Source organism: Otolemur garnettii, unplaced genomic scaffold (assembly GCF_000181295.1).
Source record: "Otolemur garnettii isolate 467f Iridium unplaced genomic scaffold, OtoGar3 scaffold00019, whole genome shotgun sequence".
Classification (NCBI taxonomy): Eukaryota; Metazoa; Chordata; class Mammalia; order Primates; family Galagidae; genus Otolemur; species Otolemur garnettii.
Window position 1 is genome coordinate 17676906 of NW_003852414.1, and position 27387 is coordinate 17704292.

Consider the following 27387-nt stretch of genomic DNA (forward strand, 5'->3'; position numbering starts at 1 on the left):
CCTCGGCCACCCGAGCCCAGCAGAACCATTGTGACGTCTCCTTCTACGCTGCTGTATTAGAACGCGGCTTCTGAAAATTGGGATCCCTGGGGAGGTTTGGTTTGTTTGGTCAGTTACAGCTGCACAGGTGACTCCTGTGCAGCGTATATCGAAACCCGCGGTCGCCCTCAGTGCTTCTCACGCTTTAGGGGTAATAGCAATCGTTTGGGGACTTGATATTAAGGCAGATTTGAATTTGGCAGGTCCGAGACGGGACCTGAGCTTCTGCGGTCTGACTTTTGGGCTTTGCCCGGTGCTGCTGGTCCACACGTTGGTGGCAAGGCCGTGGCACACCCCAGTCTCGTCCGCAGGAGGGCCGGGGGACTCCCTGCTGTCTCCTTACCTCCCTCACGCGTTCTTCACACCGCGTTTGCGGTGATTGAAAGGGCAAATTGCAAAAAGTAGAAACCCATTTGACATCTACAGAGGAATTTTAAAAGATTCATGTAAGAAAATCAGCCAGGTGCGGTGGCTCACGCCTGTAATCTCAGCACCCTGGGACCCTGGGGCGGGTTTGGATTGCCTGAGCTCAGGATTTTGAGACCAGCCTGAGCAGGAGAGAGACCCCTGCCTCTAAAAATAGCCAGTGTGTGGCGGTCACCTGTAGTCCCAGCTACTTGGGAGGCTGAGCCAAGAGAATCGCTTGAGCCCAGGAGTTTGAGATTGCTGTGAGCTATGACACCATAGCACTATCAGGTCAAGGCAACAAAGTGACTCTCTTCTGTCTGGGGGGGGGGAGGGAAAAAGCATACGTGTTTCAAAGTGGCATGTGTAAATTTGAAATATTGGAAATAAACGCAGAACATTAAAAGAATGGTTATTTGATTCCATTTATTTGATTCCATTAAGAAACTCTGTGTAGCTATCTAAAAAGCTTTTAGTACGTGGGACTGTTTCATATGTTGAGCAAAGACCAAACAAATGCCCCAAAAACTATGTAAGAAAAAAAATGAGAAGATACCAAAATAGTCTTTCCGGGGTGATTTTTCAAGTTCTCGTTTTTATATATTTGACCATTTTCTACGAGCATTTCACTACCTTGCTGGTAAGGAATAAAGGTCATGGGGCGGTGCCTGTGGCTCAAAGGAGTAGGGCGCTGGGCCCATATACCAACGGTGGCGGGTTCAAACCCGGCCCCAGCCAAAAACTGCAAAAAAAAAAAAAAAAAAGAAAAAAGAAAAAAAAGGGAATAAAGGTCATATTCATCCCTCTCACATGGACGGACACCTGCTAGGATTACACCTCCCCTCCTAGGGCTTGGGTCTCTCCTCCCCAATCTTCTCGTTCCCTCTCCCATGTGTCCACACGGCACACTGTGAACATCCGGCCACTTTTGGGCTCCTTTTCCTCTATCCAACCTAACTGTTGGGGTTCCTCAGGGCTTGACCCTGGGACCACATCTCTTAGGCTCTCCCTATGTTGACTGCCTGAGTTCCCATTACACATAAGATTCCTAACTTTTTGTCTCCAGCCCTAACCTCTGATGAAAGATATTATGTACTGAATGTTTATGTCCCCCCAAATCCCTATGTTGAAATCCTAACCCTCAATATGATGGTATTAAGAAACAGGGCCTTTGGGAGGCGATTAGGTCCTTAGGTCCTGAAAGGGCCCCTACAGAGCTCTTTACATCTGTCTTCTCTGAGGACGCAAATGATTAAGTCTAAGCCTGGAAGACAGCCCTCATGGAAAACTAACTCTGATGGCACCTTGATCCCAAACTTCCAACCTCTACAACTGTGGGAAATAAATTTCCGTGTTTATGTAAGCCACACAGTCCAAGTTTGTTATAACAGCCCAAACTAAGATACCCCCTATGACTTTCTTCCCATTTTTATTTTTGGTTCTGTTCTTTAGACAAGGTCAGACATGTTAACAGGCAAAATTATAATTTGAGGGTGGTGCCTGTGGTTCAAAGGAGTAGAGTGCTGGCCCCATATACCAGAGGTGGTGGGTTCAAATCCAGCCCTGGCCAAAAACTGCAAAAAAATTATAATTTGACATCTTTTGCTGGTAAACGTTCAAGTTTGAAAATACGTATATATGACACAGCAAAGATAATTGGTTAAGTGCATGAAAAGATTATCAAGCTGTTCTCCAAAAATATCTTAACACTTATGTCTCTAGTTGGTAGAATACAGAATGTTTTATATTTTTTTCTTTTTGAATTTAAATTTTATAATGTACATGTTAACAGTCAGAAAATTAGGAAGCCTTTCATTAGGCAATAGAGCACTTATTGATGAAAATGTTAAATTTGATATCTGAGGGGGAAAAAAAACCGCGCCAAGCTGACCAGTAAAGTCAGAAGTAGTGGTATTTCTTTCCTTCTTTATTGTGTTTCTAAGCAATACGAAATGCACAAGAGGTACAGTAGAACCTCTGTAAACTGACCTACTCACGGGACTGTAACAAGCCTGTCGGCATAAGGAGGTGGTCAACATAAGGAACGAGGCCTCCTGTACTGGTAACACACACGTGGTACATGTCCGGTCTATGAACACTAGGTCAGCTGGAGGTGGTCATTGTAGGAGGTGGTCAGCTAAGGAGGTTCTATTTTATTGGCCATTGTTCTGTAGGATCACAAAGATAACATTATTATTTTTTCTTCCACATCATTCATTTATTGGATAAATATTTATGAACCCCTACTATGTTCATGTACTCTTCAGGGACTGAGACAAAATGCTGACTTACACATAACAATTATGAGAAAGACATGATGGCTATGTTAGCCACTTGGATGAGAGTTTTCCAAACTGCATATAGAAGCAACACACTGTATCCTATGAGAGAATTAATGTAAACAATTATGATCTAATAAAAAAACAAATTTAAAATGAAAAAAAAAATGCTGACTTACGACTGAGTCTGCTCTCACAATGCTTATAATCTTGCGGAGAAAGCGCTCGAATTAGCAAATTATTACATAAATATGGAAGAAAATAAACTTTTGAGTAAATCTTATAGTATTTTATTCTATAAATTTCTCTTGGGAGTACAACCTCGATCTGCTCATCTTCTAACCTTTCCCCCCAATTTGAACAGATCAGTTTTCTGGTTTTACTTAGAGAATAAGCTTTCTCACTGGGAACCCCATGTTCTCTGATGAACAGAGCGTGGCTAGTCTCCTGAAAATAAAACAAAATTCTTTTAATTTTAAAAGAAAAACATGTTTGTTGGAGGGGGAAAAAAAATCAAACTTAACAAAACTGTAAAACAAAAAAGTAAAAGCCCCTCTCCCAATTAAATTTACGAGTTCACTTTTTTTTCTTAAAGTTATCTTACTTGGCATATGGTTCTGCCATTTTTTTCAATTAATAACAAGGACTTTTAATTGGTCGCTTAGTTAATTAACAAGAATCAATAAAAGATTTTCTAAAATTGGAAATCATAGAAGCAGAAAACTTAAAAAGAACATGTAAAATTTCCAGTAAAATTTTCTTCAATCAACTCTATTTATTTTTATTTTGTTTTCTATTTATTTTTATTTTGAGACAGAGTCTCACTCAGTCACCCTGGGGTAGAGTGCCATGGTGTCATTGCTCACAGCAACCTCACAGTCTTGGGCTCAGCCTCCAGAGTAGCTGGGACTATCAGCTTCCACCACAATGCCTGGCTATTTTTAGAGATGGGGTCTCACCTTTGCTTAGGCTGGTCTTAAACTCCTGAGCTCAAGCAATCTGCCCACCTTGGCCTCCCAGAGTGCTAGGATTACAGGCATGAGCCACTGTGCCCAGCCTAAGCCAATTCAATTTAATTTGAATAGCTTCCTGACAAAAACTCTTTACACTTCTCATTAGTAATTGTTCATCTTATAGGAAAAACACACACACAAAGGCTGCAACATTTACTGATATATAGCAGTTTAATAGAAACGTAGCTTATATTATTCATTGAAAAAGTATTTGAATATAAACACCATGTATACACAAAACCAAATAACATTGATATTCTCATTTAAAAAAAAAATCCTTGGTTTCTCTAACACACTAAGATGCCACCTCAATAGTTACAGCTTCACATTTTCCAGTGTCTTGATCTGTACATGTCACATGTAAAGATCCATCCCTAAAGAAACAAAAAACAAGTTGACATTTTATATACTTATTTTATACAAACACAAAGTCCACAACAAATTACTTAAGTATAAACGATGGTTAATTTTAATTTAGAAAAAAAGAAGAATATTAAGATAAGAATAAACACCACTCACAGTTTCTTTAAATTTAGAATCATATGCTGTATTTAGATAGTTCTTAAAAATCTCCTCCCAGACCACTAAGACAGTAGTTATATTCCTTGAAACAAGCTTAAGATGCCATCATGCCATTTTCAAGCCCAGGCCAAGGTAAACTCATCTTATGAATTCAACATTCTTGCTAAGTATGATTTATAGAATAAGATGCCCCAGATTAAGTTGTTAATCTGGAAAGGATTTACTTGCAATATATAGTATGGGTGGCCTATTGTTAAGGACATGGTAATAGCTGAATTTAGAAGCTATTTATTTCTTAGAGAGTTTCTGTAGAATAAAACAAGTTTATCCTTTCACAGGACAAATAGTATCAATTATATGAACCTTAGAAAATTATATTGAAAACTGATAAACATTACATCTCAAATTGGCACAGACCAGTTTTTTAGGTTTTCTGTAGCCAAAATAAAGAGTTCATAAAATACTCAGAATGCAAACATTACAACTTGAGATATACTTTTCTTTGTACAGTATAATTTTGGTAGGTTAAAAATATAATTCACCAAGAAAATCTTGCAGGTTTTCAATAAATGATTTGCTTAGAATGACAATGCATGAAAAATCAACTCACAAAAGGGTGAGGTTTCAAAGTGAAATTTTCTTAACATCAGAAGTAGTTTAATTGTGTACCTTTTCATTGTAAGAACAGCTAATATATCACGTAATCCATTTTCTTTTTTATCTAAATCCTGGAGTACAACCTGTTTATGCAAAAAAAAAAAATACAAAGACAATTCATACTTTGACATCCTAATGAACTGATGTATCAGTTATAGCAAAGGACCAAATCATACTTATTACCGAAACAAAGCTTCTAGAATAGGGCTGTTTTCAATTCTGCTACAATTTAAACAGAACTCAGAGAATAGGAATAAAGCTTTTGTTACCTGGAAATGCCTCATCCAGAAGGAGAGCATGTAAGATAACAAATGTATTTGGCCCTCTTAAATGTCATGTCCTAGATTAAAATGATTGTTTCTAAGAAGCACTGTTTGTCTCAGAAAATAAAGACTACTCTTTTTGGTAATTAAGTTATTGCTACTAACATGCAGATCATACTTTGGCAAGTCTCTGATAAATATTTAAAAAAAATAAAAAATTAAATTCACTTGGAAAACCCCCTTTTGAAAGAAATGTGGCAAATTCTTTTGTACAAAGATTGTATTTATAAGTAAGAGATGCTAATGAATTTACTATACAATGTCCCAGTTTCCTAAAGAATGGTTTAGGAAGAAACCAAAGCTGGAGTTTACCAGTGACTTTTCAGACTCTGCCAAGGTCAAATTTAATGAACTTAAGGTAGGTCACGAAGTACCTTTGTTTTACTCATTTGGAAAATGAGGTTAGAACAGATGGGAACTCTGAAAGATTTTCTTCCAAATTCAGTGTTATGTGACTGGCTTAAAGACTCTTCTGGAATCTTTAAGTTAGGATATGGGGGTAGCACTAGGATCTGAAGATGAAGGTAATGCAGGCGTGAGAGAGAGCAGGTGAGGGAAGACTAACACCGCCATCTGAGTTTGGAAATCTGGCACACGGGAAAGTTCTTATACATACACAGCAGGATCATCTAGGGGAACTTTTAAACTTCACCAATGGACACCAAGTTGGTAAGGCCGAGCTGCAGCCCAAGGCAGGCTGTGTGGGTGTGTGTGTACATGCACGCAAGTGCTTTCAGTATTCTTACATTGGAATATGAAAATAAATACATAAGCTAAAGATATATATCATGTATGTGTGTATATAGTATCACTCATCACCAATCAACACCCCCTTTTCTCAAAAAGAACTAGACACTTTAGTCTGGTTCCAGGCTTTTCTCATTTGTACATATCTTTAAAAAGCAATACTCTTCTCGTCATTCTCTTGTGTTACCTTCATTCTAAGTTTACTGTAACTCATGCTCATGTCCTGTGCTGTTTGTAAAACTTTCAGTATAAAGTATAAAAAGCAAATTAAAAAAGAAAGCCCTTTTGGATCACTCCAATCTATCTCCCCGCTAAGAAATTTCTGGAATATGGTTTAAATACCTATATGCATGCATGCATGGGTACCAAAGTGCACACCCACTTACTCCCTCACACACACACCCATTCACTGCTCTCCATCTTTTTATTTAAATACACATGACATCAGGTTGTGGGCTGCAGTCCTTGTGTGACTGTATTTCCTGGACATGTGTCTAAGGAAATAGCACGGTTCCACCTCACTCTTAGAAAAGGATGCGGAGGATTATACAGTGTGAAATCTGAGTGTGATATTTTGGAAAAGGACATCTAAAGGCATGGGCTCCGGATTAAAAACAACCTGAGCATAATACTGTTCATTTAGCAAACAAAGAATGATATTTTCCCCCATCTCACTCCAAAGTGGACCAAGAGCACTGCAGGGAAGTAGTATAAATGCAAAGTGTATTTGGTTTTTATTTTCCCAGAACACTTTCAGATTAAAATGGCCTACTTCTTCCCTCTTTCAAAAATGAATATTTTCTATTAATTGAGACATTAAAATTGAATCTAATCCAGAAAAAAAGCTGAACAGTTTCATGTGACTAAGACTATCCAAGTCTCCCCATTTTATGTATTCACCTGTGCAAACTTGGTTTCCTCTCTGGCCGAGTTTTTCCCCTCAGACTCGTAGAGTTCAAGGCACACTGAAGAAATACCTCCAGGGGCTTTCAGCGTGTGTTGCCTTCGAGCTGGCAAAGGAGTCCCCGACGGAAACAATACTGTGAATCTGTTGGCTCCCGACTCATCCACTCCCTAGTAAGCAGGAAAAAAAGATGCATCTCCTCTAACTTTTACCTTCACAATTTAAAAAAAAGTGTTCTTTGTATATATATATTTCTTGTTGATAATCTAGAAACCAGGCAGAGAAGAGCAATCATCCTTAATCCCACCTCACTCTATTTAAAAACACATTGAAACATGCCTCTCTGTATTAGTTACTTATGATTAAAATTATAGGTTTATTCCCAGGAAATTAATTATAGGTTTATTTTCCCAGGAAAGTAACAAGTTAGATAGATATGAGCTAAAAGAAGGGAAGGAACTCATTAAAAGAGTATAAACCTAAATTTAAAATCTTCACCAGGATAAAAGTTTTATTATAAAATCATGGCACGTATGAAAACTTAGTGCCATTAATTTTGTACTATTTCTATGGAAAAGTATAGAAAAGTGGGACAAACCTTAACTAAAATATCTTTGGCTGAACACTCTATCATGAGGGCGTCTTCCACTAACAGGTTTTCCTTCCCAATAAGAATTCCTGCTTCCATAGCTGCCCCAATAGGAATGACCTCATCGGGAGGGATGGAACTGAGGAGCTCGCCGGCTGGGAAGAGATCTTTAATCAGCTGCTGTAGCCTGGGAATTCTAGAAGACCCTCCACAAAGGACGACCTAGAAAATGAAAATCATTTTCAGTCATTTACTTTCTGAAAAATGGTTGTTCCTCAAAGTTCTAATAGGCTGAGTTATCATCTTCATATATAATGGTAAACTACCAAAAAGACCTATACACCAAGATTGTGTTATACTTTACATAAATATATATACATATATATTTAAGAGAATATAGAGAATATGTTTTTTAGTTATAACAACAAAATTTAAAATCAGGAAATCTCACCACATTATTAGAAAATAAAGCAGAGCTATAATGTGGTTCATCATTAATAGGCTTATCCACAAAGGGTCACCTGACCAGAAAACATTAATATTTTGTATTGTTCCAACTTTGAAAAGAAATGTTTAAGTAACTCTTACAGCATTTTTGTGATAAAATAAAAATGGCCAATCTATTTATGTGAAAACTATACCACAGGGCAGCGCCTATGGCTCAAGGAGTAGGGTGCTGGCACCATATACCAGGGGTGGCAGGTTCAAGCCCACCCTGGCCAAAACTGCAAAAAAACCCCACAAAAAACCCCCACTATACCACTGACTTTTTGCCTTCACTATGAAGAAAAAGTTTCTTGAGAAAAAAGAAATATCATATGAAACTGTATTTTAAGCTCTTGATACTGTCATATTAAATCTTTTATCTCTGAAGAACTTCATATAAAATTGCTCTCTTAAATTATAAGTTCCTCATTGATTCATCTGTTTAGCACTATGACTCCGTGAGCATTCAGAATATTGATTAAATACACAGCCCAAGGAAGGATCAATAACCACTTCTTATTTCAGTCTTTTAATGGATGCTCTCAAGTTCAATGTGGCAAAGAAGACAAAGTGAGGAAAATTAGGCCTGTCCGTGTGAACTGAGGAGGAACGCCACGTTCACGGTCGGGTGAGAACATGAAGGACACCAGCTGAAGGAGGTATGTACTTCCATATTTACAAAGGGTACCGAAAAATGTATAAACACTTTAAGAAAGGAAAAGAGAAGATGGCTTGGGTCCAGGAGTTCAAGGTTGCTGTGAGACGTGATGCCACTGTATTTTGGCCCATGCAACAGAACAAGATACTGTCTCAGAAGAAAAAAAAAAAAAAGCATAGCTCATGTCCAAAGATGGGCATGATTCTGAAAGAGTATGTTCAATACATAGAAATAAGGTCTGAAAATGCTTGAGTAGAGAGAAGTGGTATGCTGTATGGTTAAGAGCAGATTCAGCAAATGACACTGCGTTAATTCTTGGCTCTATTACTTACAATCACCTGACTTATTCATTAACATTTTCCTTACTCATTAACACAAGCTCAGAGAATACTTAAGCGTATAAAAATATTCTCTCAATACCAAGAGCTATTTCCTAAATTCCAAGTCTGAAACTACTCCTAAATCAATTAAGAAAAATATAAAAGCATTACCTTGTTGATATCATCTGCTGTAAATCCACTTTGATCTAAGAGTTCTCTGATTGCTTCTATGCATTTATTAAAAAGTGGAGAACAAAGAAGTTCAAATCGTGCTCTATACATACACACAGGAAAAGACAGAAGAAAAGCTTAGTACACTTAAATAGAATTCCTGTTTTTGTGACAAGTAATGCACCTAATGTGATAGTCACCTGACTGACTTATGATCAGACAAGGTATTAAATACCAGCAGTGCAATATCACAGGAAGACAGAGTCTAAGTTATTCATCTTCGTATGTATAAAGATATTTAATATCAAATTCAGGTAGAAGTTCGTCTTGCCCAAGTTTTCCAAAAAAATTCTAACAGTATATGACATTCCCAACAATAACCTTATTAACCCAAATCATTTCAAAGTTTGCTATTTTTACATGTTAAAGCTTTAAAGATTTCTAATCATTTCTCTTGACAGTCAAGGTTACAGTTAAGTTTAGTCCTTTTGTGTTACCTAAAAAGGTTGAATATTGGCATATTATAAAATTTTATGAAAAGTGTATGTTCATGTAAAATGTACTTCCCAATTTAATGCTGAACTTCTAAATGCAGGTGGGTGATTTTAAAATGTGTCTTATCTATGTATATGAAAACATACTTTTATGGTTTTAATCTTTGTGATAAAGGCAAAATTTTCTTAATGAAAAATTACACATTTCATTTCCTTAATTACTGATATTAATAAGTAAACATATTAAGTACTGGGACAAACAACCCTAAGAAATTCTAGAAATATAAAAATATACTCTGCCCTGAAAGAGATTTCAATTCGATTTAACATCTGTTTTTAATCTTTTGAGTTGTAGCTTAAAATCTTTACAAAGATGTGACGAGCCATGCTATCCAACAGACCTTTCTGCTAGTTGCTAGCCACATAAAACTATTGCAGTATAGCGAGTGCTACTGAGGAACTAAAGTGTTAGTGTGACCAGCCACAGGTGAATAGCTGCTATTGTACTGAGCAGTGCAGATCTAGTCTTTAGGAAAGCCCAGGGAAAGCGAAGAAGCAAGACTTAACAAAAAGATAACAATCAAATACAGTCTCTAGAATTCTAAAACTAATACTGCAATTCTGAAAATTCTTACTATGTTTCAAAGTTACTTATTAAGATGCTGGGAGGTTTGAATAGGCAAACTAACGGTCGCTATCACTATCGTTAGTGTTGGCAAATATGCAACACACAAGGCGAGGGCAGGCTTATCCATTTGGGCTTTCCAGGCAAAGGCACAATCACTAGGACTTAGGCTGAAGGTCTAGGATGCCTGCCTTTTAACACGGTGCTAACTGTAGCCATAAAAAGATGGGACAAGCAGTTGCAGCTATTGTGATTACTTTGGGAACAGCTATTTAGTCTGAGGAAAGGCAGCTCTTGCTTTCAACCAATGTCTTGATTATATAAAAGACATGGATATTAAAAAGGGTTTTATTCACATTAAATCTTTGCTTATTAAATGCCATAAAAGCTATGAAAACGTCAAATATATGATGATGGATGACAAAGCAAACAAAAACAAGGCAGACGTTAATCTTTAGTACACCAGTGCTCCTTGACTGATCATAGGGCTCTGTTCTGATAAACCCCAAGTTGCAAATTTCCTCAGTCAAAAAGGCACTGGCTACGCCTAACCCACGGTGCACCATAGCTTAGCCCAGTCTACCTACCTAGGGTGTGCTCAGAACACTTACATGTTCTGAGTGGGCGAAATCATTGAAAACAAAGTCTATTTTATAATAACATATTGAATAGCTCATGTACTTTATTGAATAATGTACTGAAAGTGAAAAACAGAAGGATTTTGTGGGTACTCAATTTTATGATTTCTATAGACCGCTCATTGCTTCTGCACCATGGTAAAAGATGAAAAATTGAAAGGTGAACCATCTATAAGTTGGGGGCTATCTACAGTGAAATGGGTAAAAAGAGGATGAACTTGGGAGTCAAGCTGCCTAGGTTGAGTGCCAGGTCCCTCACTCACTGGCTGTGTGACTTTGGGAGAGTAACAAAATCTCCCTGGTTTCAGCTTCTTCATGTGTACAATAAAGATAATTATAGTACCTACCCCACCTCATAGAGCTGTTATGAGGATTTGATGACTTAACATAAATAAAGTACTAGAACACAGCATGCTACGTAGCGCTATTAAGTCCTACTGAAATATGACACATCCCATATCAAAGTTAAGCAACAAAGAACTAGGAACTATACAGGTGGAACTGCAATTTAGAAAGAAACATCTGGAAGTCTGAAATCGCAAATCCCATCCCACCTTTCTTTGAAAGATCAAGGATGCCTTTTTCACACACAACTAATTGCAGCCATAAAATAACAGGGCAAGCAGTCACAACTGATGTGATTACTTTGGGAATAATTATTCAGTGGGACAAAAACTGGACACCAAAAGTAAAGACAGTAAAATTCCTCTTTTACAGATGGCTAATAAATCTTGAATAAACAAAAAGACCAAGGTGAGAAAATTAAGTAAGTATGTTTCTGGAATTTTTTTTTTTAAAGTTTTTTCACTGTACCCTTACACAACGGAAGGGTATGTGGCACACCTCTTGGGTGTGGGACACAACTACAAGTGGGACTCTACCTAAAAATGCAAACATTGTAACCTAGTTGTCTGTACCCTTACATTAATCTGAAATTTAAAAAAAAAAAAAGTGTTTTCAACTTCAGTTTTACCTGGACACATTGCAATCAAAATCTTGACCTTCATATAATGAGTCAAGGAAACAGTTGGCACTTCCCAAGGTTGACAAAGAATGTTTTGCGACTTCAGCACTGTTCATCAATTTCATCATGGCTCGGGCATTTCCTCTCACATCATGTTTGAAGGATCTAAATTAAAAACACGGCCTTTCAAGTTTAAAATTGTTGGGCTACTTAGAATTTATTATAATTAAAACCAGGGTAATCCCTATTAGAATAATAATAAACTCATAAATCAATATTACATTCCAGATTTTAGAATTCTGCTCCTAATTCCTCTCAACTTTCTTAGGAACATTCTCTGCAATTACAAAAAGGATCACCTTAAGAATAACCAATTTACTTAATATATTTTGAATTGCTGCCTTACGGAACAGCAGATTATACTTTAAAGCACGCAAAGTAGACAAGGGCCTTCTTCAGGTATGACGACCAGAGGTTAAAGGAAACTTATGTAACTGAGTCAAAGTCTCCTATGTTACCCTTTATAACAACAGCACTGTCACTGTTAAATGGCATAAAATTATCTCTTGAACATTAAAAAAAAATTAACCTAAAAATGCTTCTTCAAAGAAATTTGACACATATAAAATATGTAAACTACAGATCCTCTACCTCCATGAGTTAATTTTTAAAATTATTGCTAAGTAGTGATCAATGGTTTTGCTTAAATAACTTTACAACAAAAAGCAGTAGAGGTCTTGATTAAACAAGTAAGAATTTAGCATTTTTTTCAAGACTTTTTTCACCAATGAGTGTAATCAAACTGGGGAAAATACTGTTTCAATTATTTTATTTATTTATTTTTTTGTAGAGACAGAGTTTCACTTTATGGCCCTTGGTAGAGCACTGTGGCGTCACAGCTCACAGCAACCTCCAACTCCTGGGCTTAGATGATTCTCTTGCTTCAGTCTCCTGAGTAGCTGGGACTACAGGCACCCGCCACAAAGCCTGGCTATTTTTTTTTGTTGCAGTTTGGCCAGGGCCGGATTTGAATCCACTACCCTCAGTATATGGGGCCAGTTCCCTGCCCACTGAGCCACAGGCATTGCCCTCAATTATGTTTTCTTTTACAGCGATAATACTCAAAGTATAACCTTTATATGTTTGACTCTCAATATATCCAGTCAGGGTAAGAATCCTGGATGAAGTAATTACATCCAGTAACAAGACTAAAAATATTCCTTGTGGTAGACTAATAATTAAAACCAATACTCCATAAAACATTAACTCACTCAACTATAACAAAATGCAATAATCTTCACCAAAAAAATGACAATCTATACCAGGTCTAAACTTTTAAAAACCCTCAGCAGGCATTGAGGCTTTAGTGCCTCTACCTTCCTTTATCCAGACAGAGTAGCCCATGAAGAATAGAAAAACAAATTTGAGATCCATGCTCCTGGAGGTCAATGTCTGGTGGTCCCCTTTAATGTAACAGAAAAATCCAAGCACACTGCACTGGGCATAGCCTCGCTTCCTTGCTGTTGCCTAGATAGGATATTATAACTCCAGCTTTGAAATATCCAGTTTCCAAAGGATGGAAAGAAAAAAACAACACATCATCCTTTGCAGCTGGATAATTCAAAATAAGTTAGGAAAAAAAATAAGAAACTGGAAAATAAATCTTTATCAAAATGTATTATCCAGGCCATTAATGCTTACCTTTGGAACTCAGACGCCAAGTACTGCGCTAAGGTTTCCGTGAAATGTGCACCACCGATGTTATCATCAGTGTTTGTTGAAAGAACCCGATATATTCCACTGTTAACTTCCATGACACTGAGAGATAAGGATGTTCCTCCAAGTTTAAACACCAAAATATTGCTTCAAGAGAAAGAATAAATCACATTTTAAAGACAAGTTGAACGTTAGGAATGACTCAGTTTAATCGCTTTAAGTTACAAATGAGGAAACTGAAAATCTCAGCTGAGTGATTAAGTTGCCCATAGTCACTCAGTGATGAATTCAGTCTCAAAACCAGGTCTTTGGAACCAAGTCAAAGCTCTTTTTCACTTAGTCATGTGGGGACAAGACTTTGAACCAGAGTTCAAAACACTAACTTTTCAAAGGCATCAAGAAGAAATCTGTGAGGACAGTGAATTTTAAGAGAATTGAATATAAAAATTCTATGTGTTAATACTATGTAAACTACTTACTGCAATAATGTTCTACCAATAGAAAACATATGCAAAACTGGCACCATTACTCTTGGATGCCAAGAGGTGAGACAATTAGAGAAAGTGAATACTGTATCTGAACTAATTTCTCTAAAGTTTTATGACCTTTGGTTCCAATAAGATGTGCTGATGACTAAATTAGGAGTAAGTACATCTCACTATTTCACCATCAAAAGGAGTCTCAAATCCTGATGTTGGATTCCCCCATCTCCTGTCAAGTCAAATGTATATAAAAGCACCAGCTGTTTCTAAACATGTCTAATAATTAAAATTGGTAGCAAAGTCAGCAGTGCCCTAGCTTGAGTTGGAACTTGGACAGGAGTGCAATTCCAAATCTTCCTCCAAGAAATGGACAAAATGAAGGCAACAAAGGGCAGAAAAGCTAAACCTTCCCTCCTGTTATGTCCTTTCTGTTTGTCATACGACCTTTCTTAACTATTTTAAAAACTATAGGTAAGCGTTTCAATGTCCTCCCATCCATGAAGGTTGGGCATCAGCTTTGAAATATCCAGTTTCCAAACGATGGAAAAAAAAAAAACCACATCATCCTTTGCAGCTACATGTCCTAATAATCCACACTGATAGAGTTGCTATCATCTAAAATGTTCTTTGTAGTAAAAAATCTTAAAACTGCAAATATAGTTTCTACCTTTTTCCAGTAGGAGAGTCTTGTCCAACTCCATAAGCAAGAAGAGCTGCAGATGGTTCATGGATCAATCGCAAAACATTAAATCCAGCAGCTCCAGCTGCTTCTCTGTGAACAATTTGCTTTCAATGAATTTAGTATCACAACACGTTCAATTCTACATTTTTAGAAATGCTCTGCTAAAGATTTTATGCAATAGCAAATAAGATTTCACAAGGAGAACATGAAGTCCAATGATCTTTAGAAGCAAGAAAATAGAACACAAGAAATGGGTGTAACTTATTATAAGGGTTCACTTTCTGTTTAAAACTATAATGCTCAGAGCCCATTTTCTTGACAAAGAAAACAGGATGTACTTATATAGAATAAGGAAAATAAAGCTCTCAAAAATGTCTATGCTAAAAAGAGAAATTCACTTTCTCTCAGCAGTTCTTTTGGGCTTTCAAAGACTTCATGCCATCAAGATACTACCACACTTTTATCACAGTGACTTTATTAATTCTACGAGGTTAGAAATAATGTCATAATTATATCTACATAGTCAACCCTGAATACAATGTGGCTTAAATAGTAATATTAGTGAGTGAAAAATAAAATGCCTATGCTTACAAACTTTAGAAAAAGAGCAAGACAAATTCATACAAAATTGAAACTTCTCCAATTTCTTTAATGTAGGGTCACAGTTTTTAAAAGGAAATAAGGCAACTCTCTGCCACATAAGCAACTTCCATATTTGCCAAAGCCCTGTATAGAGCTCTATCCAGCAAAGACATGCTTGTTCACCAATGACATTTGCATAATGACCTGTAAAAACTATACGCAACTTTTTTGTTCAGTTATTAAGATCTAAGAGGAAGAAATAATCATAAATATTTTCTAAAATCATATATTCTTCTATAATTCCCATACCAATTACATTTTCTAAAATTGCATATTCTTCTGTAATTCCCATACCAATTACAGGGAGACTAAGGCTTCAACTAATAAATTTAGTTTAGGAAACTAAGCTTCAACTAATAAATTTAATTTTTTAATTTACCCTGGTAATTAAAAATGTTTCCCATCAAAACAGCTAAGAGGGTATAACACACATAAGTTTATGTTCCCTTGGACTTTCATAAAAGGAAATATTAATGATTATTACTTTGCTAAGCTATTTACAAATATAACTTAATTGCTTAAGACATTTTCAAATACAATCTTACCATATAGCCCTATTGTGAAATTTGTATTTCCTCTAATTAAGCCAGTAAGATAAATTCCATATTCTACTTACCCAAGAGCATGTTTTTGCTTTTCTCCAAAATCAAACGGGACAGTAATAACTACATCATTTATATCTGAGCCCAAGACAGAATGTGCCGTTTCTGTATATTAAAAAAAATAAGATTAATTCTGATCATAGGAAAAAAGTGATACTTTCTGACGTTTATTAACTTATAACAAAAATCTTACTGAAAAAATTGCCTCATCCTGTCAATCTGCAATCTTTTTTTTTTTTTTTCAATTTTTGGCTGGGGCCAGATTTGAACCCACCACCTCCAGTATATGGGGCCAGCGCCCTACTCCTTTGAGCCACAGGCACCGCCTGCAGTCTTAAATCATGCAGTACTCCTATGGTTTTGGTGATAGCTTATAGATAGAGAAGTAGATACTTTCCAAAAAGCCTGGTTCTTAGGCTTCTAAGTTTTAATCATCTTCTAAATTAGACTGGTTTCATAAAGAGAGAGGCTCTAATGCAGCAATGTGAAGACACAACATCATGATAATGTTAGTCCTATACATTAAAAGGCTGCCTTCCATCCCACAAGTTTATGACATCATTCTAGAGCTGAAGTGAGCCTTATAAACAATCTACTCCAGTATTTCCCATTGTTCAACAGAATATTCTTCAGCTCAGAGCTTTGTCTGAAGTGCTGATGAAATCGTACCTACTTAATCTGCCTAAATTACTGTTTTAGAGTATACATCTTTGATGAGTGATCTAATATACACTATTTACCAAGTTTATTTGGCCACTGAATCTTAAGAAGTTTTGAGAATGCTAATCTGAAAACGCCCAAGCCATTTATATTACTTCTAGGGCAATTAAAGTCAGGTCACTTAAAAAGAGTAAGTCACTTAATCAAGGTCACAGCCAATTAGTGTCCAAACTAGGTCTACAGTTTAGGTCTTCCTACAAATCCGCTCAATCACTCTGCTTCTCCTGAGATCTAAAAATACCTTCAACATTTTTTAAGGTCAACTTTCAAAAGATTAAAACTGTTAGCTGTTTTGTTCAATTACCTTTCATTTTACTAAATATTAGTCGGGCAACATCTTCTGGGTTAACAAATTTTGTTTCTTCTCCAGTAGCTAATTCATACCGTAATTTCCCATTTTTTTCAATGACCTATAAAAGAAATTAATAATTGTGCTAAATAGGAAACAATTTTAATACAAATTGCAAAGTTTCAAATTAACATTCTATGCCATGGCCTTGGCAATTACTTTGTGTAAAAGGGAAGCAATAATAGAACCATACTCACTAAACATTTACTTTCCGTGATGTATTTCTGGGCTTGTGGGTCATCAGAACTGTCCATAAAGAAAGATAAAGACAGCTAAGTATTAAAATCAGTATTGTAGATATATAAGGTTTAAAGTCTGTACTTTTTAATACCACTGGAATATTAAAATATAAACAAAAGTATTAAGCTGCATAATACTAATGTAGTCTTAAAATGTAAAAGGTTATAGAAATGGAGTATTTATGTTGAGAAATGGAGAAGTACATTACAGTAATTCCACTAAAGTACTAATCTTTGAATTTGAAAGTAAATAGTTCTTACGTGTTCTGACATTAGTATTAACAGATGCTATGCATTTGGGGTGGCTTTTCGTATCATGATTTGTCAGATTCTTTCACACCTATGATCCTCAAGAGCCACCACTGAGATGAAAAGGACAAAAAGAGAGGCTAGCAAACCAAGGGCAAGCCACGATAGCTAAGACCATTTTCTTTCCTTAGTTTCTGAACATAAATCATCACCACAAATCAAAAGATAGAATAAAAGTATGAATGTTGCATATGGCAATGTGCAGAATCCTACAGATATACATATATGGGGACAGATTTATAATAATGTCCCAAAGTAATGTTACATGGCAATGGAAAAATTAAAACACCACATACTATGTTGCTCAAAACAGTAATACCCACGTATGCAGACTACAGAATGTTTTCACTTTTATTACTTCACTTTACCCTCAAACATCTAAATGGGGCATGTTTGGCAGGTACTTACTTTAGATATAAACAGGTTCAGAGAACAGCAGCAACTTTTAAGAGGCAGAGCCAGTACTTGAGCCCAGGTCTTCTCTATTAGGCTACTACTATTGTTTACACTTTACCATACTGCCTCCCACTAATACTGTCAGTGGTCTGATCACAGTACTTTTGTCCCTTGAGCAGGAATAAAAATCTGATCCTTGGCTTAACTTCATCTAGTAATTAAGATGACATAGATCAGTACCCTTCCACTGAACTGTTCTTCCAAGGAGCTAGGACTATCCTACTTGGAGACCATCTTAAGTGTTCAGTAAGAAACATCTGAGGACCCTACCTTGTGTACAGGCGCACAGAAAGACTAATGGACTAATTTGGCTCACAACTCTGGAGTGTTTGCATGTTCCTCACGCTTCCTTCTCTATCACCTAAAAAACTAATTAATAGGAGAAAAGGTAAGTAGCTTGCCTAAAGTCACACAGTTATGACAAAATGGCTGGCATCCAAATCTTCAATGCCAAGTTTAATGTTCTTTTCACTAAGCCTTCTGCTCCCTTTTTCTAAACCCAATATTAACACTACATCCCAAATTTTTTTCTTTTTTCCCCCAGTATTTTAAGAGTAGGAAAGTCTGAAGTGTGCCTATAGTGAATGGTGCTATTTATATTTTAATTTCAGCATAACACTTACTAGTTGTTTCTTTAAAGTAGAATTTAAGCCAACCAGGATCATTTATCCTATTATGTGTAGGCTATCTACTACTCACAAGAGAACTTGCCAGGAAGGAGATTTCATACAACTATTAAAAATGGCGAACTACTTCTCTCCTATTGTGCAAGGCTCTGCCATCTGAGAACAGCTAGCACAGGTAGCTCTGAGGGCCCTATGTAGGCAAAGCCTTGGAGACTAGTTATTAGACAAGGAGAAAAAAGAGAATGCAGGTGACAAAGGAATACAGCTGTCAACAGAAAGCAGTGGACTCGATCCACAATTACATACAAGTAGAAACTTTATTTGTCCACACGAGGATTAGATTACTGAACATAAAAACAAAGGCAACATAGCACCTCATTTACATCACGGTCTTTAGGAGGAAGAGTTAATCCTACCATTTATCACCTTTATCAGCAATGCCATTTTCTCTTCCTCCTCCCCTTTCTTAGGCATCCCTCTTACATTAGCAGCCCGTGGGGTCAGCACACACCGGCACGCACATGCTCTGGGGTCTCCTCCCTACTCTGTTACATGACAGTGCCTCGCAGGTCTGAAAGTGCTCTTACATTCAGCTGTTCCTTTGGTCCTCACAACACCCCTGTGAGGTAGGTAGAACAATTATGAGTTTCCCATTTTATAGATGAGGAACCCGAGGTACAGAATGGTGGAAAGGCTGGTCTAAGGTGCGGGTGGTAATGGTCAGGCCCTGGTGCCCCAGCAGATACGGGCTTGCTTTCTTGAACGCTGTCTCCCAGTAGCAACTTCCCTCCCTTCATCCTTTTGGCCTGTTTTTCTGTTTACTTCCTCAGGACCTTTCCCTTGAGTTTCACTCCCACATTTAGGTCACTTTACTCGCTAGATTTTCACAATGCTACCTTCAAACTTGAACTCCATTTCCATGCTTCAGCATTTCACTCAGCTCAAAGAAATTCCTGCCTAAGTACTTTGCTACCACTAACAAGTTTTTAGGTCTAACTCTTCTTCAAGTACTTCCCTGTTTTTCCAGAAAAGTCTACATATCTACAATAGGGTTAAATCCAGTTATAACTGACCCATATCCTTCCATATAATGACTTACGTATATATCTGTATCCATTTCAATCCCTTAATATATGCCCTTTTAAAGGAGTAAGGAATCTGTAGGTCCGGTGTGGTGCTTATAAGTTCAAGAATATATTAATAAACACTAGTGCCACAGAATGCTACCTTACAATCGTTACTAGTATTTCCAACATACACTAATATGCTGCTCTGACTGAAAGCATTACAATTAAATTCACTTCACTTTCACTTGTTTTTATTATGCTATTTAAAAGATTTTTAGAACTGGAAGGTACTAGAAAAAAAATCACCTAGTACAAGTCCCTCAATTTAGAGATGAAGAAATCGAGGCATGAAAAGGGCAAGTGGCTTGCCTGATGAAACTGTGACAGAAGAGGGATCCCGGGGTCTAACTAGATTCCAGTGTATTCTACCACACCAGCTGCCTAGCCTGCCAGCTATTCCCGGCTCAGGTATGGTCCCTCTGTTGTGCTGACCATTTCTCCACCATGTGCATTTCTAGCACTTAACTCAGCACCCAGGCAAAATCCAAACAAAACCTCTCCCAACATGCCCACTCTTTTCCCCCTAGCTTTAGACAGCAGGGAAGCTTTTTAAATCCCAAAGATTCCTATTTGTATTTCCTGAAAGCACCAATAAAACCCCTAACGGCTTTAAGTTAGCTTAATGATAGCCGGTAATGGCTTCCCTTCTAAAGTAAACTGGAAGTTTGGCTTATCACCTTCATCTCTTCCAAAGAAGTAGTGTGTGGGGCCGGTGCATTTGTTGAGGGCTTGTGCTTTAAAGGAGCCATCTACTACAGGCAGAATTGATCTATCCACCTTTAGTGTTTCCAAAGCTGAAGGGGCAACAAAGCTGTTCTCCTCCACCATATGCCATTAAGGACATGAACTTCTGTCCACAGCACTTAAGAAAAAGTAACCTTGTTAAGTCTCTTAGAAGGGAAGTTGTGTAGTGTTTGCTCTCCCCAACATACTAGACAAAAAACAGCAGAAAACGAAATGAGCTAAAAGCAAATTCAAGCAAACATAATTGGAATGGTTTCCATAGGTTCAAACAGTGACCAAAATTTAAAGATATAATTTGCGCATCCAAAGGGACCCAAATAATAAGGGCTGTAAAGAATTTGCTTACATTTAATCTTTTATAAAACAGCCAATATTTCACAAAGATTACCAACATGAACCAGAACTACTATGGTGGCTCCCTGTTGGTTCTTAATCACATCGTTTTATTGATAGGAGACTAAGAACTAGTAAAACAAAGGAGGGAAAGGTGGTCTGTTGAGATTACTTAATAGCACGTACGTTGGAGACACAGCAATGAAAATAAGTGATAAAGGTACAAATACATGTTATACCAATACTCGTCTAATGAGCCATCGAGGGATTTAAAAAATTAAGATCTCAAACTCCAGAAGCAGTCAAGTTAAACTAATAAAGAAAAGATTCAAGCAATGAGGTCATCGTATACAGCCATACTTCTGTATCTTGTAAACTAATGTGCCTCACCCTAGCCTTACTGCAGCTAAGGTCATGTGCATTAATAACTTAAATGTGTACAGTGCTTTTAAACTTTTAAAATCTTTCACATCTATTAGCCATTGGACCCTCACAACATCCCTGTGAGGTAGGCAGGGCAGGAGTTATTATCAAGCCCATTTTACAGTTGAGGAAAATGTTGTAGAGAGGTAAACTAACTTGCCTTACATTACAGAAAAAGCCAGGACAAACTAGCTCTCTTGGACTCGGACTCCATCCATTTTCTACTAGGCCACCCCTCACATTTCTGAAAGCTCTTACAATTAGTGGAGAATCTTAGGGAAAAGAACTTAGCAAGTATATCCCTAGTACTCTCCGCATTAATGGTTCATCCACCTTTTTTTTCTGAGGACACAGAAAAGGAGCCAGGGTTCTAGAAGGCAAATGTTGGAACCGGACTTCTTCCAGTTTAGGAAATAGGCCCTTTTATAATCGGTTCCTAGCTTTTGGTATTCGAAATCAACCTCTGAAGCAATTTTTCAAGCCCTAGCTGAAAAGCACCAGTTGCTTCTTCCACTGCTGTCGCCAAGCGTCTGACTGCGATGACAGCGTCCCTGCGGAGCTCATTGGCAGTGTCTTGCTGAGCACTGGCCTCCTCACCAATAGCAATCAGCCTGTCCAATTTCTCTTCCTCACGCTTTGAAAGTTCTCGTGCCAATCTCCTGTTCTCTGCCAACTCAGCTGCAATAGTCCTGGCCACTGACCGCCTTCTTCGCCTTGCCCACTTTGGAGGGGGCTCACTGGTCAAAGGCTTATCCCCACCAGAAACAAAGCCAACTCTGGGAGAGACTGGAGGCCGCGGTGTGGAGGCTGCACCAGGAGGGTGGCAGCTGGTGCTGGCGCAGGGACTGGGCTCCCCCGACATGCCCAGTCTGGTCATGGGGCTGCTCTGACAGGGAGCCAGCGAACCTCTGAAAAGGTTGTGGGAGCTGCTGTAGCTGGGGGTCCCTTGAGAACACCCTGAAAAACAAAGCAACAATGTTGCAAAGAGGATATTCCTGCTAAGGGAATGCTTGGAGCCAGCAGCAGTTGAGAGACAATTACAAAACCATGGTAGTTCTTGGACTGGGAAGAATCCCTTTCTCTAACGTGGGCATTTTGGTCTGTTTAATCTTACCTCCCAAACTTCCCCCTTGCCTGTCTCACTCCCTTTCCAAGTAGCTATCCAACCCACTCTGTACGTAGAAATTCCTAAATATCCTTTACAAATTATGCCAGAACTATAATAGTTTGCTTCTAAAAAGCACATCTAGGTTTAAAGAGTTCTAATGCCTTATATACTCAGGGCCACAGCTTTTTAATACTTGGAGGTTTTCTCTTATTATTAGTTTTAAAAAGGGGGGTGCTGGGGGAGCAGAAGAAGGGAATATGCTCAAGAGGGCACTCTCCACACACACTGCTGTTTAGAACCAAGTGACTCTAGGACCCCAATCCTTCACATGCTTGGGAGTTACCTGCACCTGAGGATTCATCCCAGGAGTCCTCAAGGTCACTGGTTTCTCGCATCTGGTCACTGATTCTCAGTTGACAATCATCTGATTCCTTAACTGTTTTTAAGAAAGGCTGATGATCAGCTGCCCGAGTCCTTTTTGCTTTCAGGGTGCTGGTTCCCTCTTCCCCTGGGCTGTCAGAGGACACTAAGTTCTGATCACAGTGCTTGGCCCAAGCAGCATCCTCCATTAAGTTGTCTGGGTCAGTCACTATCTGATTTCGGAGAAGCTGATCCAATGTATCATAAAATGGACAGTGTGGTGGGTCGCCCATACTGGTGGCGTGGGCCACATAGGCCTTTAAATATAACGCCTTGAGAACTTTAAACTTGGAGCGGCACTGACGTTCGGTGCGGCGGAAGCCTTCCTGCTGCATTCGCTTAGACACAGCCTGATAGACATCTGCATTGTGATGCACAGTCTGGAGGCGCTGGATATACTCTGCCTCGCCTAGTATGGAGAGAAGAGTTCGTGTCTCCTGTCTGGACCACCGGATGCCCGCACTGCTATTGGCATTGGCCATAGTGGGCTGGGAAGGAAGGTTGGAAAGGTCCCTCCTGAGCAGCAAGGTGCAAATCTGAAGGTGTGGGGAAGCTCTGTGTGTTCTCAGCACATTTCCAGGAGCCAGCCGAGTCTTCCCCCTCAAGGATAACTGCTGAGAAGCCAGGTCCAAGGACTCAATTTCTGGTTGGAAGGCCACAGGGGAATGAGAGTTACAGGGAGGGTGTAAGGATAATTTTGGCAGCAAGTTAAGTGGTGCTACCTATGAGTAGGTCATAAATAGGTGTGAAGCCAAGACTGAGAAATCCCATACTGGGAGTTGGCCCATGGTGGATTCTAGACTAGGGGCTTAATGGCTTAGTCTGGCTCCTCTCACAAAGGGCCAACAAGGAACTGGCTCCTCAACAAAGGGCCAATGCTTTCAAGGCTGAGTCCTGGTACAGCTATGAATTTATAAAAACTGCCATTGACTAGTGAGTAGACCAGAGGGAAAATAACCTGGACCATGAGGCAGTTAACTCTGGGGAAAGCAGCAGAGAGACCATACTGTAGGAATAATCTGAAAGGTGCTCATGTGTTATTGACCTTGACTTAAGTAGCATGCTGTGGCTGTTACCTAAGTGACTGTCACTATTGTTACTCCTTTCCTAAAAGGTAACTTTTAGGGCTAGAGAAGTGGGCTTAAGTTGTTCTGCTAACATAAAACTTTCTGCACAACATGACAAAGGACACTCACATCACTACTCTAAACATCTGCCCCCAAATAGCAGCAGAAAACAAAAACATATTGCTATGGAAATGTTCTGTATCTGGACTATATCAACATCAGCATCTTGATTGTAATATTACAGTTTGCAGGATGTAACCACTGGGAAGTAGTAAGTCCAGTAACACACCAGATGTCTCTGTATTATTTCTTACAGCAACATGTAAAACTATAATTATCTCAGAATAAAAGTTTAATTTAAGAACAGACACACTGTTGGCTACTCAATGATTCCAGCTTCCTTTTGTCTACACTCCAGACTTTATGATTTAAAAATATTTGACCCACTTTTTTTTAGACAAAGTCTCACTCTGATGCCCAGCCTGGAGTGCACTGTGATCATAGCTCACCGTAGCCTCATACTCCTGGGCTCAAGAGATCTTCTTGCCCTAGCCTCCCAAGTACCTGGGATACAGGCATGTGTCTTGCCTACTAACTTATTTTTAATGTGCTTAGTACTAAGTTTTGTTAACAGGTAAAAGGATATGGGATGTTTATTTTCACAAAATACTGAATTCTCTCTAAAATTTTAGTTTTTGGCCCAGAGCATAAACATCCTAACAAAAAAAGTTAATATCAAGCTCAACTTAACCTAGGTAAGAAATGATAAAATATCTGTATGTATAAAAGTAACAAATATTAATCTATGATCTCCAAATCTGAAAATTAACACAAAGAAATTTCTATTTAAATTTCTCACTTGAAGTAGGAAAGAAAGAAAACTGGGGCTGAAGGTTAGAACTGAACTGAAATCTTACCTAGTTCATGTTTCCCAGCTAATTTAGAAATGCCACCCTTCCCTGTGCCTTGATTTTCTCATCTATAAATGGGGAGAGAGTATTGCTGTCCTACCAATTTTACAGGGATGTTGAGAAGATTAAATAAAATAATAGATGTGAAAGCACTTTGAAAATTTAAAAACACTGTCAACAGGATTACTACTGTAGTGAAAATGAAAACCTTTAATTACTATAATCTATAATTTGAGGAGACAGAAGTCTGGGGAGGCAAGCCTCTTTAATCTTCTAATTAAAGTTACAGCAGATGATTAACCTGATTCTTACATAAGATGTTAATTAAGCTGTTTCTCTAATGATTAAGTTTGTAAGCCAACTGGAGAAGTTAGTTCCCAGAAAGTGTCACCAAGAGCTCCTAAGGAAAATCAATAGCATCTACACAAAACTATAACCAACTGTAACAGACTTTGCAAAATTCAACAACAGCACAAAGAACTCCTCAAATTCTCACAAAATCTTTTCCTTTCCCTCAATTAAAAAAAAAAAAGAAAGTGAAAAGTCCAAATTACCACCTATGAATGACACCAATCACCAAAAGTAAATTAACGTTGGCATATATCAATATTCACAGACTCGTCAGCAAGAAACGTCTGAGTGAATTCCATCCTTTGGAAGATCCAACAATAATAATCAAAAGACAGCCTGCTGGGGTACTCTTTGAAATGAGTCATAAAAAGCAACCAAAAAACCTCCCAAAACTATAGTGTTTCCAAATTTCATTTCACATTATCCTTAGAATTAATGAATGTGTTTTTATTACCATATTTAAAAGAATCATTTTAATCCATACCTTCTGCCAAGGATCTGCTTTACTTTCATTACTGTATTTGAAATATTTCTTATTCTACTTTGTTTTGCTGCCAGTCCAACAATCTGAAAAAGAGCAGTGTATTACAATGCATGTAATGTTTAACTATTTCAAAGTATACAAATGAGAATAATACAGTACCTCTTCATTGTCTGAGTAAGCAACAACCGCCGGAGTAACTCTGTCGCCTGCATCATTTGCAACCACACCAGCCCGGCCATCCTAAAGAGAAAAAGGCACAACGAACGATATTATTTTAAAATTAAATATACAGCCTCATTAGACATACTCTGACACATGCAGGCCAGTGTTACTTTGCCATTGATGTGTAGAGAAAAACGGCTATATCGATATCTTAAAAGTTGTAGATTTAATTATTGTTATTTGCATTCTAGTTTTTGGCAGTAGGTGTGCATTCCCTGAGGAATGGCCTCATTTTTTTCTGACTGCCCTGCAGAGTCTACATAATAACAACTTTTCTCTACCCAATAATAATAAGCCCATTATTCCATCACCCCTCTACGTCCTGCTCTTCCTTCTCCCACAATTAAATCTTTCTTCCCCTTTCTACAAATAAAGTAGCACTAATCCTTTTGGTTTTTCTTTACAAATTCACTGGACATTGAAATGAGGGACTAGTAGCAGTGGAGTTCTTTATTACTGTCCCTTCCACCTTCCCATGATAAGCTCTCTCACCTGCAGAAAGGCCCAGTCCGGTGAGCGTGCTCAGTCAACCGGCTTTACAGCCAGACACGCTTGGCAGGATCAAGAGCTCCAGTCCTAGACTTGGCCACCCCGACTCTCTAGGTTCTAGAGTTTAGGCCCAGTTCAGCGAGTCCTTCGGCCCACACGTCCCTGAGACCACCATCATTTGGCTATCTTGAGGTCACTACGTCCCCAGGATCGCCGGCCCGCAGGAATCCTGAGGCCCGGACTTCTGAGAGGCTCCTCCAGGCACCCCAAGGCCAGACGTCCCTGGGATTCTGTGGGCATCCTCGCAGCCCAGACGTCCTCTGGACCCCCCACCCCCGGACATCAAGTGGCCCAGCAGTCCCCGAAACCTCTCCGAGTATCCTGAGGCCCAGTAGTCCCCGGGTTTCCTGCAGCCCCTACAATCCCCGGGACCCCCTCCGGGCATCCTGTGGCCCCATCCCCGGGACCCCTCCAGGTTTCCTGCGGCCCTTACAATCCCCAGGATTCCCTCCGGGCATCCTGCGGCCCTATCATCCCCAAGACTTCTGAGCATCTTGAGGCCTTGCCGTCTCCAGGAACCCTCTGGACATCCTGAGGCCCTGTTGTCCCTGGACCCCTCCGGGCATCCTGCCTCCACCACGTCCCCCGAACCCCGCGTGCCCGCAGTCCCAAACCTCCGTCAGGAAGCTGCGGCGGATGAGGCTGGATCTGCTCTGCCCTTCGCCTTAACATGTCCCCGCAGCAATATCACTCTGCGCGACGTTCCCAAACCCGCGACACGCCATCCTCAAACCTGTAGATGACTCTGCGCGCAAAGAACCGGGTGGCCGACACGAAGCTCGCAACCTAGCGCCCCCGTCCTCACCTTGTAGACGGCCACACAGGCTGATGTGCAGCCCAGGTGAACTCCGATGGCCGCCATGAGGCGGCAGGGACGGCGGCGGCGGCAGCGGCAACTAGGGGTCCCGCAACCGCAATAGCGACCAAACGCCGGACGGCCCCAGTAGGCAACGCGGAGACTTCACGTTGCCTCCCGCCCACTGCGTCCGGT

The 27387-nt window shown here is 39.0% G+C and overlaps 1 protein-coding gene across 2 annotated transcripts; it reads right to left on the bottom strand.

The window, feature by feature from the left end:
* Positions 1 to 3888: 3888 nt before the first annotated feature.
* HSPA14 (heat shock protein family A (Hsp70) member 14) lies at positions 3889 to 27298 on the bottom strand. Of its 2 annotated transcripts, XM_003786798.2 has the most exons (14): positions 27202 to 27298; positions 25785 to 25865; positions 25626 to 25708; positions 17225 to 17273; positions 16983 to 17088; positions 15973 to 16063; positions 14700 to 14804; positions 13536 to 13697; positions 11844 to 11999; positions 9114 to 9216; positions 7488 to 7700; positions 6886 to 7059; positions 4928 to 4998; positions 3889 to 4110 (listed from the first exon to the last, which is right to left on the bottom strand). In XM_003786798.2, exons 1-14 carry the CDS (start codon positions 27256 to 27258, stop codon positions 4032 to 4034), a joined length of 1530 nt encoding a protein of 509 aa, XP_003786846.1. In that variant the 5' UTR covers positions 27259 to 27298; the 3' UTR covers positions 3889 to 4031. The 2 variants fall into 2 exon arrangements, with proteins under 2 accessions (XP_003786846.1, XP_012658816.1); XM_012803362.2 differs by lacking the exons at positions 3889 to 4110; positions 4928 to 4998; positions 6886 to 7059; ... (6 more) ...; positions 16983 to 17088; positions 17225 to 17273 and adding an exon at positions 22034 to 22241.
* Positions 27299 to 27387: the final 89 nt, after the last annotated feature.

Excerpts from the sequence above, each read along its gene's own strand:
- HSPA14 (XM_003786798.2), bottom strand. The coding sequence starts at position 27,258 with ATGGCGGCCATCGGAGTTCACCTGGGCTGCACATCAGCCTGTGTGGCC. Across the intron at positions 25,866-27,201 it reads CCTGTGTGGCCGTCTACAAG|GATGGCCGGGCTGGTGTGGT; the intron begins GTGAGGACGGGG and ends TTTTCTCTTTAG. Across the intron at positions 13,698-14,699 it reads GACTCTCCTACTGGAAAAAG|CAATATTTTGGTGTTTAAAC; the intron begins GTAGAAACTATA and ends TTTCTCTTGAAG.